Raw genomic sequence first — 12,803 nt, 5'->3', positions numbered from 1 at the left:
GTCTACAATCCCATCATCAGGCTAGGAAAAAATGAAGTGGACAAAACTCTCTAATAAGATGAGATATGTCATAATGATAAAGTGGCAAATGTGAATAAACATCTAACAGTAGCCCATTGTGCGCACGTTTTTAATGTTAAATAGTTTGCTTAGCTCCATTTAAAAATAACCCACCAATGGCTGTTTGAGGTACAACAGTTTGATGATAAGATTGCTCTGAACAGTAGATGATGGCTGCCAACGTAGAAATGTCAGGAAGTCAGTGAGCAATAACTGGAGAAGAGTGAGTGGAGTGGAGATAAAATCAATAAAGAAAAAAAAAAGTCAAAACAGTGAAACAGCGACTGCGAGCCAGGACTCTGTGTTGTCTGCTGTCAACCTGCCTGTCACGCAGCATCATGAATGACATGACAGGATGTGTGTTTGTGTGTGTCTGTTTCTCTTAGCATGTTAACTGATGTTGGCAGGGAAAATGATGGATGGCACTGTGTTAAACTAAAACAAAAGAAATCGGAGAGTGAGCGAAAGCACAATGACAAAAAAAACAGTCAAAACAGTGTGTGTGTTAGCACTGACTAATGGGTAGTCACTGCTCTGGCATCGTGTGCTGATGTTATGAGCGGGCTTTCAGTCGAGACACCCAGCAACACAACATATGCCACCCAATACACTCATTTGTCCAGGAGCGCCGCACCGTGCCATCTGCTTTTCATTAGAGGGGTCTTAGTGAGTAAAATCGAGTGAAACAAGAGGCTGAAACTGTTCAGAAAGTTGGCAACACACAGGCAGGAAGAACAAAATGTCAAGTGTGAAATAATAAAAAACGACTTTGTAAGTAAATCAAGTTTAATTAAAAAGAAAGAAGCACTTCTGGGGTTTACTGTTATGCTGCTCGACTGCTAAACCATACAGAGTAATCACAGTAAATGTCCCAGACTGCGTCTCTATCTTTATTGATCGTGCCGTCTGAAAGGACTGTTCATTCAGTGCTTTGGCTCCAAAGCTGTTTTTATTGACAGTTAAAGTTTTCTGTGTTTTCATGCGTCTTCACTGTATTAACATCATGGCTTTATGTGTGAAAATGTCAGTCCTACCACCTCTTTGCTACAGACTAAATTATCTTTATTATCTATTTAGGGGAATGTCTTTGTGTTTTAATTGATCTAATGCTTAAGGAGTTGTTTTACAAAGCATTACATATCACTCATCAGAACTGGGACAAATGCTGGGAAAGTATATTTTAAAATATATGGTACTATATATTTGTCGGATAAAGAGAAAGAAAAAATTTGAACAAAAAATGGTAAGAAAGTTAAGAAAGTTTGCAGCATATGTTCTCCTGGAATGAAAGCTGATCTCAAGTTACCAACACACCGCCTACTGTAGTGACACATGGTTATACATACATCATGTATATTCATAACCATAAATATGTATCCATAATATATGCATACATGCTCACACTCTTTATGGTGCATATGCATGTATACATTACACATACATACACATACACTATTAATAGTTATGTATAGCTTATGCTTTCATACAAAATTAGATTTAATGCCCGTTTACATGCACTGAACAATGTATCTGTCATGGTGTGAAGTGATTTATCTGAGCTGTTGTTATAAATTTGCACATTTATCTGATTCCAAGTTTCGAAGTATGTATGGAATTAGATATTTACTCTAAACTTGTAATGTTTCAAAGTTTTGTAATCAAGGTTTTAATAGTAATAGTAGTTAAAAAAAAATGTGGCCATCTGTTATCATCCATATAATTCAGGATACATCACTTGGGATCCAAGGGGATATTTTCTTTAATAATTGTTGACAAAATAAAAGTAACTTTCTTTTTTTATGCTTGTTTTGGACATTTTCATATCATATGAAAAAATAGGCCTTTCATTTAAACAAGAAAAAAGAAAAAGTTATCTTGGGGTATAATATGCTCTATTGATAAACTGAAAATCGTTTACTGTTAAACTGTGAAAATATCCTGCCTTCATTTACATATCTTTGTCAAAGGTGCATTGATGTCTCAGATATGGTAATCAAAACCATATTTGAGGGATAATTGAAATATCGGCAGATATATTGATGTCAAATGCTTTTAAGTTTCACTGGAATTTTTCATATTTGCAAATACTACAAGTAAAAATACAAATATAACAAAATATGTTTATATGTTAAACTTAAATTAAGAAAGAGGATGAACTATACATAAAATACCATTGATAAAACTAATGCATTATGTTCCTGTTGAAGAAAAAGTCTTCATATCAGAAATTTGTTTGCTTGTTTTGTGAAACTGAGGTTTTTAGGATTTCAGACATGAACTGATATGATGGAGACTTTTCAGCAGTGATGATGAAAGGATAAGAGAGAGCTTTTTCTCAGATTTGGGATATTTTTACCTCGTCAGGCTGCTACAATTCTTGATGAAACAGTCTGAGAAGAAAAACTGTGTACACTGAGACTAGAAGCTTTCTGAAAATGTGGTCAAGTTGAAAACCCTGATTCAAGGCTTTTCAGTCTGTATGTACACTGTGTTTCTTTTGATTTGACTGATCAGGCATTAAAATCACATGCCATGGGTTTGAAAGACAGGCTTTTTTTGACCTATCCCCTGTTTTCTTTCTTCCATGTTTGCTGCCTTTCTGATCAATCCCTTCATTTTTAAGGTGGACGTATTTTAATTGTCAGCGTTTGCAGTGAGGCTGGCACTCTGGCTGTCTCATACCGCTGCCTGTCTGTTGTTGCTCAGCACTGGAGCTTCAGCAGCACAATGTTCCCTTGTTTTTCAGAGGAACAAAAAACAAGCAGGGAGCTGGTCTTGTCCTTGAGAAAGACGAGAACCAGCAGAGAAACAAACACACGCAGATGCACACGCACAAATGCAAACACATACACAGTTGTGCAAAGAAACCCACACACCTACGCACAGGCAGCCACACAATCAGTCAGACACACACTCACACACACACACTTCTGATGGCACCTTGGGGAAGGTGGGTATAATTCAGGCAGTGGCAGCCTAAATTAAACATTATGTTCCAGGACAGGTGAGGAGCAGAGGAATAAATCAATCAGCTCCTTTTTCTGTCTCATGAGATGAAAATACATGAACACACACATGTCAAAGAAAACATTAACTAGCGCTAACTGATTTTAGTTTATACAACAAAATGTTTGGCAGGAAGCACTCGTGTATTTGATGATTCATCAAAGCATTTTATCCTTGAGGAGATCATTTGGAGATCAATACTGTAGCTACAGTTTTGGTAAATTTGATGGATTCCCTTGGCAGGAATATATTAACTCCTACATCGAAGTGTCCCCGCTTCACCGCACAACCTGGCTCCATCTCAAGCGGTGGACTGGATGTTCTCACAGTCCGTGGGTTAACGCTGCATTTGTGTGTGAATAAGCAGTGTCCATCAGTCACATGTCTAGTGTAAATGTGTTCATGTATTACTCATGTTGCGGGGAGACAAATGTGTTTACACACTCACGTTGTGGGGACCCACCTTCCTTATGGGGACAGAACGAAAGTCAAAGAAAAAAAAAAATCAGAAACAGGATCTGCATGCTGCTTTGGTAGCTCCCAGTGATTTTAATGATCTAACAGAGATCTTCCTCAGGCTTTGTCAGAAATCATTTTTTTTGATCCAACACCTGTAAAAGCTTCTTTTTTTTTTTTTTGACAAAATGCAATTTTCAGTTTGAAGACTTGGTTTATGGTTAGGAGAAGGTTTAGGTCACGGTGAGGGTAAGTTTCCAGGAAATAAATGTAAGTCAATGAAATGTCCTCTGAACTGATGGAAACAAGAGTGTGTGTGTGTGTGTGTGTGTGTGTGTGTGTGTGTGTGTGTGTGTGTGTGTGTGTATGTGTGTGTGTGTGTGTGTGTGTCAGCCGCTGAAACCACAGAGCTTATGTGCAGGTGTGTATGCCCGCTGAGCCATGGTTGCAGGTGTCACTCTCTCTCTCTCTCTCTCTCACACACACACATGAACACAAGCATCAGACAGAAATAGCCCGTGTTTCTGCCCTAGTTACGCCATCATTATGAATGCTTATAAAAGAGGAATTGGTACCTGAGGTTCCTTTTCTCCTCTACTATCAAAATGAGAAAAATCAATCCAACAAATGATGGAAATAGTGATAGTTTTCTGACCTTGAACCTTAAAGGACAGTTTATGAGGCCAGATCACATGGTGTGTGTGTCCTTGTTGGGTCTTACCAGCGTTATGGAGTCTCTGTTTGTTCTGTGTGGTTTCTCTCTTTTGTCTTTTTTATGTATCTGCTTTATTTTACTGTTTCAATTTTCAATTTCAATTTAACTGGCTGCATTGGTATGACTTTTGGATCAAATGTGTTGCCAAAGCAAAAAGTCACATACAGAATATATACAACACAATATACAGTACAATAGTACTTGTGCTTGTAACTGATCTTGTTTTATGACATGCAGTAACATATTATCCTGCCAGTTTAATTGGCCTCTCCTCTCCCAGAATGATTTGAATCTGTCTCTCTTTTGGGAGGTTTGGAAAGGAAAATGTTCTGATTAAATTTGGGGAAGTAATCTTCTCTAATTTCCGTATATTTGGGCCAGTTTGTGAGAAAATGAGTTTCTGTTTCAACTTTTTCTGTTCCACAGTGCGAACAGATTCTCGTGGGTCTTTCTAGCCTTTCTGTTTTATGGTGACTAGTTTCAATAGCGAGTTCATAGTCGCTGAGCAATTTATGGTTTGTCTTGTTATGGGATGTTTTATTTGAGTCAAATATTGGGTTAATTGAAATTATCTGTCCAATAATTTATAGCATTCAAGTTTGTTTATTGACTGTATATCCATTTTCCACTGATTAAAATATTTCAGTGTATTATCTTTGTTTATTTATTTATTTATTTATTTTAGTTGACTTATTTTAATAGTAGTTTGAGCATGAAAACCTTGCATTTCCTTATTTTTCTGTTTCATAATAAAAGCTTTTAAAGTCTTTGTAAAGAAATTCAGACATTTTCTCTGTGTTCAGGATCTTTTGGGCAGACATGAATTATAGAGCTGTACGTCTTCTAGCACTATATCCAATTTTAGAGTCAGGGTTGAAATGAATTTAGGGTTAGGGTTGGCACTTTTTTCTGATGGGGTTAAGGTTATAGGGCTATGGAATACATTGTGCTGTGTGTTTGTGTGTGTTTATGTGTGTTATATGTGTGGACATGTATTACTCACTATGGGGACATCTGTTTACTCACACTTTGGGGACCAGCCTGCCTTATGGGGACAAAAGACAAGTCCCCATAACGTAAATCATTAAATTTCAGGATGAATGGTTAAGGTTTGGTCATGTCAATGAGTAAGCCTCCAGGAATTCAATATAAGTCAATGTGATGTCCTCTGAAATGATGGAAACACAACTGCATGTGTGTTAGAGAGTGTGTGTGTGTTAGATTGATGTGACCTCTTGCCCACCTCCGAATTAAATAGAGCAAACTTCACTGAAGGCTGACTCCATAGAGAGCTCTCATTTCACCATTGTACGCATACACAAACACACACACATACACACACCTGTCACTGCCTTTGTAGTCTTTCTAAACTGACATGAAGAAAGAAATTCTGATGAAACATATCTTGATCAGGTTACAGTGCAGATGCCATGTAAATAAATGCTGCAGAATGTGCTCAGAGGTGGAGGGTGGAGAATAAAAGAGATGGAGAGAGACAGAGTTATTTATAGTGACAGTAAATGATGTTATGAATTAGGATTGCAAATTGTAAGCACTTTCCTTAATTACCATTGGTAACATTAACAATCATTTAATCAATTAATTGTTAGAAAAAAAAAATACTATACCAAATGTGTTTTTTTACCCTAAATCAAAGCTTTATGTCCTGAGCAACATATTGCAGATTGTCTGACATCATTATATAGGCAACATATTAAACACAAATACTTGAATGTCGGATAACACGTGGAACACACTCATAAAAATAATGTTATATTTGATTGTAGATTGATAAAATTTTCTCAATTGACCAAATTCTTGATGACTGAATAATTAATCATCAATTAATTGTTATCATCCCTATTCTAATTAAAACCCTGTGTGATGAAAGAGCATGGATATGAACATGATGATGAACATTAAACTTTTATTTTAGTTTTGCATGATATTTACCAAATTATTCAAGCACATAAAGAGATGATTGACAAAAAATGTTTTTTTTTGTTTTCTGATGATTTTTTATGCTATGAAGGAGACAGGAAATGTGATTGAATATTTATTTGAATAACTGATCCTTCTTTTCGTCCTTCTTTCCTTCCCTTGTACCTGTCTTCCTTCCAGGACCCGAGGGCAAAGCATAAGTTTAAGATCCACACCTACTCCAGCCCGACGTTCTGCGACCACTGTGGCTCTCTGCTCTATGGCCTCATACACCAGGGCATGAGATGTGACCGTATGTACTCATGTCTAACTCTTTTGCATAGATATCATCAATTTTAACTGATGGCCTCACTCAGTGTGACGTACAAGAATGACTTTTTCGACTGGGGTGGCCCTGACATGAAGTAGGTGCTAATCCATAGACCATTAGTAATAAATTAATAATAGAATTAATTTACCATTCCTAATATCCACTATAATTACTGGCAAAGCAGTAATGTACAGTTTCTTACATTGCTGTGTTTAAAATGGTTTTCAAATAGCCCCACAACATAATGGCCCTGTTGACAGACAGGCAAATTATCATGCTTAAAGAGGGGGAGTACTGTTGTACTTAACATCAGCACAAATGTGATTTGGTCAAACAAAATTACTTGGCCTGAACTAAGTGTTGAATAATATACACATTAAAATAAAGTAATAAAGTAATATAATGTGCACAAGACAATACACTCTGTGGGCAACATTAAAAATGCATGTGTGTGTGTTTTTTCTAGACTGTATGATGAACATCCATAAGCGCTGTGTGGCCAATGTGCCAAGCCTGTGTGGGACAGACCACACTGAGAGGAGAGGTCGCATCCAGATCACCGCTGAGGTCAAGACTAATGTACTCACTGTTACCAGTAAGTCATTCACACACACACACACACACACAGTCACTAGATACAAAGACGTTTGATTAGACTGAATATTCATGTTGGAGAGCAGCAGTCATCTGTCTCCATCTGCTGGTAGATGTACAGAGGTGAAGGATGGCTGCTTAACAGAACTTAAATATGACATCACACGATATCGAACTTTATTTGATAATAAATTCTATTCTAAATTCTATAATCTTCTAACATATCAAACATACACTGTGATTACATGTGAGTGCATTGTATCAACATGTAAATCAATGTCACTTAAATACTGAATACACTGAGTGAACATCATTAAACATTCTTGATCTATGTTGCAGTGAGGGTCTGCTGATGTGTGCATTAAGATAAAAACACGCTTTGTGGTACAGACACAAGTATAACTGACCTAGACCAGGCCAATTTAATTGGTGGCCTGTGGAGCGAATCTGGCCCTTTAATGACCTCAATCCAGCCTTTTGATTCTTTATAAAGTATAAATAAATTATTTGTTCAAATGAGCAAGAGGCTAGTTCACCAATTCATTGGTTCTATCTGTCACAGAGACACATTTATTTATTAAAAAGTTTTAACTCAGGCTGTTTAAGCAGAGGGACTTTTTTCAGATTGAATGAAAAAAATGTTAGATTCAACAATGTGTTAATTAAAACCACAAGCTACTTCTAATCAAGAATTACAAAGGTTCATTGATTTTTTCCATACTTTTGAACATAATGTTTCTTTTCCAGTTTTGTTGTTTTACACATTTCTATTTCTAACATTACAGGTCAGACACAGGAAATGTAAATGTCCAGTCCCTTTGCTTTTTCCAAATCTCGCCTTTTTAAAAAGGTAATTCAGTAGGCTTTCCAAGACCATGGGTCTTTTCAAAGGAGTCCGTAACCCCTGGGGAATCCTCAAAGTTACTGCAGAGGAAGCCACCAAAATTATTGTTTGCTTATCCATAAAAAAATGGTAAAACAACAACAACAAAAATGCCATTTCCACAACATTTACAAAGAGCTACCAATGAATCCTTGCACAATTGTGTGAACTAGCTAACATGCTAAATCACTGCGCAGCACCTATACATGAACATGACCTACGTAGCTATGTATCACTGAAACACATTGGCCAAACATCTGCATTTTTATCCCAAGTGTACAGACATTGTTGTGAGCCACAATGGATAATTTTGTAACTTTACAAAAGCAAGAGACCCTGACATACCCACCTCACCTCACCTCCAACTCAGAAACCACTAGCAAAAGTACATAGGGTGAAGCTAAAGCAGCTAACATTAGCCATGTTGCTGAATTAGCAGCTACAGATGACCCCTGAAACAGTCTATAAGATATAAGTATGTTACTGGTCTTCCTTGTCAGTTTGTTATTCATCTGACCATAGAAATGAAACAAATATGAAGTGCAAGATGTTTTTTCCTGTAAATAAGATTATGTCCATGGTTTCTCACGACTGAATGAGGTGTTGCTACACTATGTGTCCAACCAGCAGAAGAAACAACTGGAGTCAGATCCATTTACACGGCGTGTCACACACATTCACCCACTGAAACATTTGTATTCTACTGTCGTGGTGATGACTGAGAAGAGGCATGACTGAACGAAACAAACAGCCATTAGTCTCATTGTCACAAACACGCCGGTTACCAAATGACTGGTCTTAGTTACAGTATTACCACTGGGAAGGTTTTGCTACAAAGATCGCAGCTCAGAGCTTGGCCTCTGGTTGTGTGTAAGAACAACAGAAAGGTTTTTTTTTCTCTTTTGAAATCCTTTCTTTTAAGACTTTTTTTTTTTTTTTTTTTTTTATCGTCCCTCAGTGCAGGTCAACCCAGGGAACATGAAAAGGGTGCAAAGTTTCTTTCTTTCTTTCTTTCTTTCTTTCTTTCTTTCTTTCTTTCTTTCTTTCTTTCTTTCTTTTTATGATGGCTCCCTAAAATATCTTGAGCCTTTAATTTTGCTTTCTTACAGAAATTATGAGAGCAATTTAGGCCTTCTGAAATAGTTGTTTGCAGTTGTTTTGAGCGAAATTTGATTTCATTGTCCCCCCTTATCACAGCCTACATCCTTTACTTGTACTTCAGGGAGTAATTTTAGCTTCTGCTTTCAGAAGCTAAAAATACTTTCATCTAAACGTTGCTTACATTTTATGGAGGATAATTTTTAAGGCCGGATGCTCCACATTTCTGGGTTTCTGTGGTTGTACCTGGCAGTTTCCAGGTGCTCCTCGGATCAAACAGAGCAGCTGTATGAATATGAAGCAGCCTGTTACTGAGAAACAGCCCTGTCAGACAAGCTTCATTAGAAAAACTAATTATTTAATAATTACACTCATATGTTCACACTGTTCTAAACTGCTTGTGGCAACCTCCCATTTTTTGTGCATACATTTATAGTATTATTTCACCAGAAGAGTGCCTTAGTTTTTTTTTTCAGTGGTTTCCTGTATAACTTTATATCAAGCAAGACTTCCTAGATCATGTTACATTGTTTTGGTGCTTTGAGCACCACAAGCCAAGTGCCATTTAGTCTTGTTATATTCAAGAGAAGGCAGACATCTCTACATATATCTCCAAAACTCAGCAACTCAACTCAATCCAGCTCATACCAAACTATCTAGATGGATAAACACCACTGGGTAATAGGAAAAATATATATTTTTAATTTGGGGGAATTGTCCCTTTAAATTTGGGGTTTTCTGACCATCATGTGGGTTAATTAAATGACCTCATCAATGGTCTGAGTTAATTCTTTTGAATCATCATATGGCAAAATTATTAGTATGTTTTCTGCCAGTGTAACACATCCCTATACTTTCATGTGACATGTTAGATGAAGGCTCACCTCAATCCTGGAAAGAGTTTCCTGACCTGCTTCCTGTTTTATTCACTGATTGATGGAAAACGGTAGTGAACAGTTTACTTGTTGTGCCTCATCTTACCTGCAGGTGGCAGCAGAGGCTTGTATTAACTTTGCTCTCTGCCTGTCGACACAGTTACAGTTGTGCCTCAAACTGAAAATATCACTTTCTTGACGTAGAATTGAACAGAATAGCATTAATTCACTGTCTCATACCTACTTTAATTACTAAAATCACATTATCTTACAGTTTCTTACAGTCCTGTTTTTAAAATGTTTTATGTAAAATATAAATAGACTCACCAGTCACAACACAACAGAGTGGCACCATGCGACTATTAAACTTACATACTTTATTCTTCAAGTCCTCATGAAGAAATTGTTCCTCCATTTTAGCTCTGTCCTCAGGCTGTGAGACTCTTAAAATCATTCTCAGTATTCAAACACATAAAATACTTTTATTTTTATGATTTAAAATGTTTAATCCCAATTTATTATTTATTTAACCATGTGTTGTATGTATTTTTAGTGTGTGGTGATTTTATTTGTGAATAGCATATAGACATCTACAACTAACATCTCATTTTACAACCTTGTGTTGTAAAATGATCCATAAAGAAAAATTAACCTTGTAAAAAATATATAGAAGAAAACAAAGCATATTTAAAAATACTTGTCAAACATGTCATACTATGGGCGGAGATATACTTGCTTTAAACTACGCATTCGCATACGCACCCCTACGCATCATGGTTGCCTTGTGTATCCTGCGTCCATTTGGAGCGATGGTTGTACGCGTCCTCAGAAATTAACGCGACGCATACGCAAACGCAAACGCATGGTTAAACAGCAAGTATATCTCCGGCCTATGGCTCCTCCTCTCACTGGACAGACAGCCAATCATACTTGAGGATAAAGTCTGCTCCAGCTTCTGCCACATTTCATCCCCAATTCTATAATAAGTTGAAGGTTGATCCAGAAAATGGATAGATCATCATTGAATGTGCCATAAATCTTGAACTTACAAACTTGGAGCAAGAGTTTCCATTGAACAAATGAAAGCATCATTCTCCATAAAGCAAGATTTAGTTGGTTTCTTTTTTGTCCATGCATACTTTTGAGCTGAAAAATAATTGCTAACAAATTACTAATGACTAACTAAGGAAACTTGACTTTGATTTTGGATCTAAGAAGGTAGAAACGATTTCTTCCTGTTTGAAGAAAAAAATGGATTTCCTGTCCTGCTGTGCAAGAAAGAAATGATTGATTCCTCTGGGATTGCACCGCATATATAATCAATACACAGCATCAGTTCATCAGTGAAAAAGTCTCCACTAAATACTGCAAGAATAACTTCTGAATATCCTGACAAGAGACAATACATGCATCAGATGTGCCCATTTCTGCATGTAAAAGCATTTTTTCTATGCTTCATCCCTCTTTTCTTTTTTGCTCTTCTGCTCTCTCTTCCTGGTTCCCACGCTTGTAGACTGATCATTAGCTGGGATTTACTGTAGGAAATGAAAAGCGAGCAGACTTATCACATGCAGACTGCTACGACAGCAATAAAGGCTAAACCTCACAAGAGCTACATAATAAAGTAAAATAGAGCTGAATGGTAGAAACTGTCAAGGAAAATTGCCAGTTAATTCTTATTTTATATAGTTAAGTCTGGGGTTGGATATAACTTAATACATTTACTCAAGTACTGTACAAATTTTGGTTACCATTTTATGCTACTTTATACTGATACTTCATTACAATCCAGAGACAAATGTTGTATTCTTTACTTCACTACAGTTTTTGATAACTTCAGTTATCAAAGTTAAAATGCTTAGTTAATTTGCAGAATAATTCAAAATATAAATCAACAAATACACTATTATTATAAATTAAGCTACCTAACAGAATATAAAGTAATTAAGATTAGCTACACCTTTACCAGCTGCAACAGTGAAGTAATCATTAATTTATCACTAATTATACTTTATAATGGGCCATTCTACATTATGACTAGTACTCTTACTTTTTAGAATTTGAATGCAGGACTTTCACCTTTAAAGTGACAGTTCATCCAAAAATCAAAAACACATATTTTTCCTCTTACCTGCAGTGCTATTTTTCCATCTACACAGAGTAATTGTACATTATAGTATTGTTACCCTTACATAGAGGATGTGACCACTGACTTTAGTCATATCTGTCAGTCTCAAAATGCATTAATATTATTATTGTTGCAACAGCAAGGGTTGCATTTTCAACACGTGCACACTTTGATTTGAAGTTGCAATTTTGTGGCAGAAAAAGCACTAATGTTGTCACACACATCTGTACAGGCAATAATATGAGGCACTAGGAGGTGTAGTACTCATCTTAGTCCATAGGGGTCAGTGTTGAGCTGCCAGAAGCACGTTCCCTCATTGCAGTGAGGTGGGAAAAAACATCACCACAGAGAATGAATTGTAGAACCACTAGGAATTATTCTACAGCTTAATGTAGCCTGACTTGGTGGAAATGGCTGCTACACTAAGAAATGCATCTGTGCTGTGGACTAGTTGTGCATTTGATCAAAGCAACTGACAAAGTTACACTTTACCCCCTTCAATGGCAGATCAGAGCTCAGGGTCAGCGGCACAACAGCGCCCATGGACATGGAGGATCAGCATCTAGCTCAAGGACGCTCCAGCAGGGAAAATGCAGTGGGACATATGGGACTGGGGCCTTGAAAGGGGCCCCCTTTCCTTTGGTACTGCGCTTTCTGCCTAATGGCTGGAGAATATTCTAAAACAAACAGTTTGTATGACATGTTGTTGGACCAGCTCAGACAGCACAAGTGTTTGT

General features: G+C 36.9%; 1 protein-coding gene across 2 annotated transcripts in view; it reads left to right on the top strand.

The window, feature by feature from the left end:
- Positions 1–12,803, top strand: part of prkcbb (protein kinase C, beta b) — a 134,193-nt gene that overhangs the window by 55,954 nt on the left and 65,436 nt on the right. For both annotated transcript variants that reach the window (XM_084743391.1, XM_084743390.1), the window contains exons 4-5: positions 6,359–6,470; positions 6,955–7,083. In XM_084743391.1, the coding sequence (XP_084599517.1) occupies positions 6,359–6,470; positions 6,955–7,083 (241 nt within the window). The remainder of the gene's footprint in view (positions 1–6,358; positions 6,471–6,954; positions 7,084–12,803) is intronic.

Source organism: Lutjanus erythropterus, chromosome 19, assembly GCF_056507025.1.
Source record: "Lutjanus erythropterus isolate fLutEry1 chromosome 19, fLutEry1.hap2, whole genome shotgun sequence".
In the NCBI taxonomy this organism is placed as follows: Eukaryota; Metazoa; Chordata; class Actinopteri; order Lutjaniformes; family Lutjanidae; genus Lutjanus; species Lutjanus erythropterus.
This window is presented reverse-complemented; position numbering and strand designations above follow the sequence as displayed.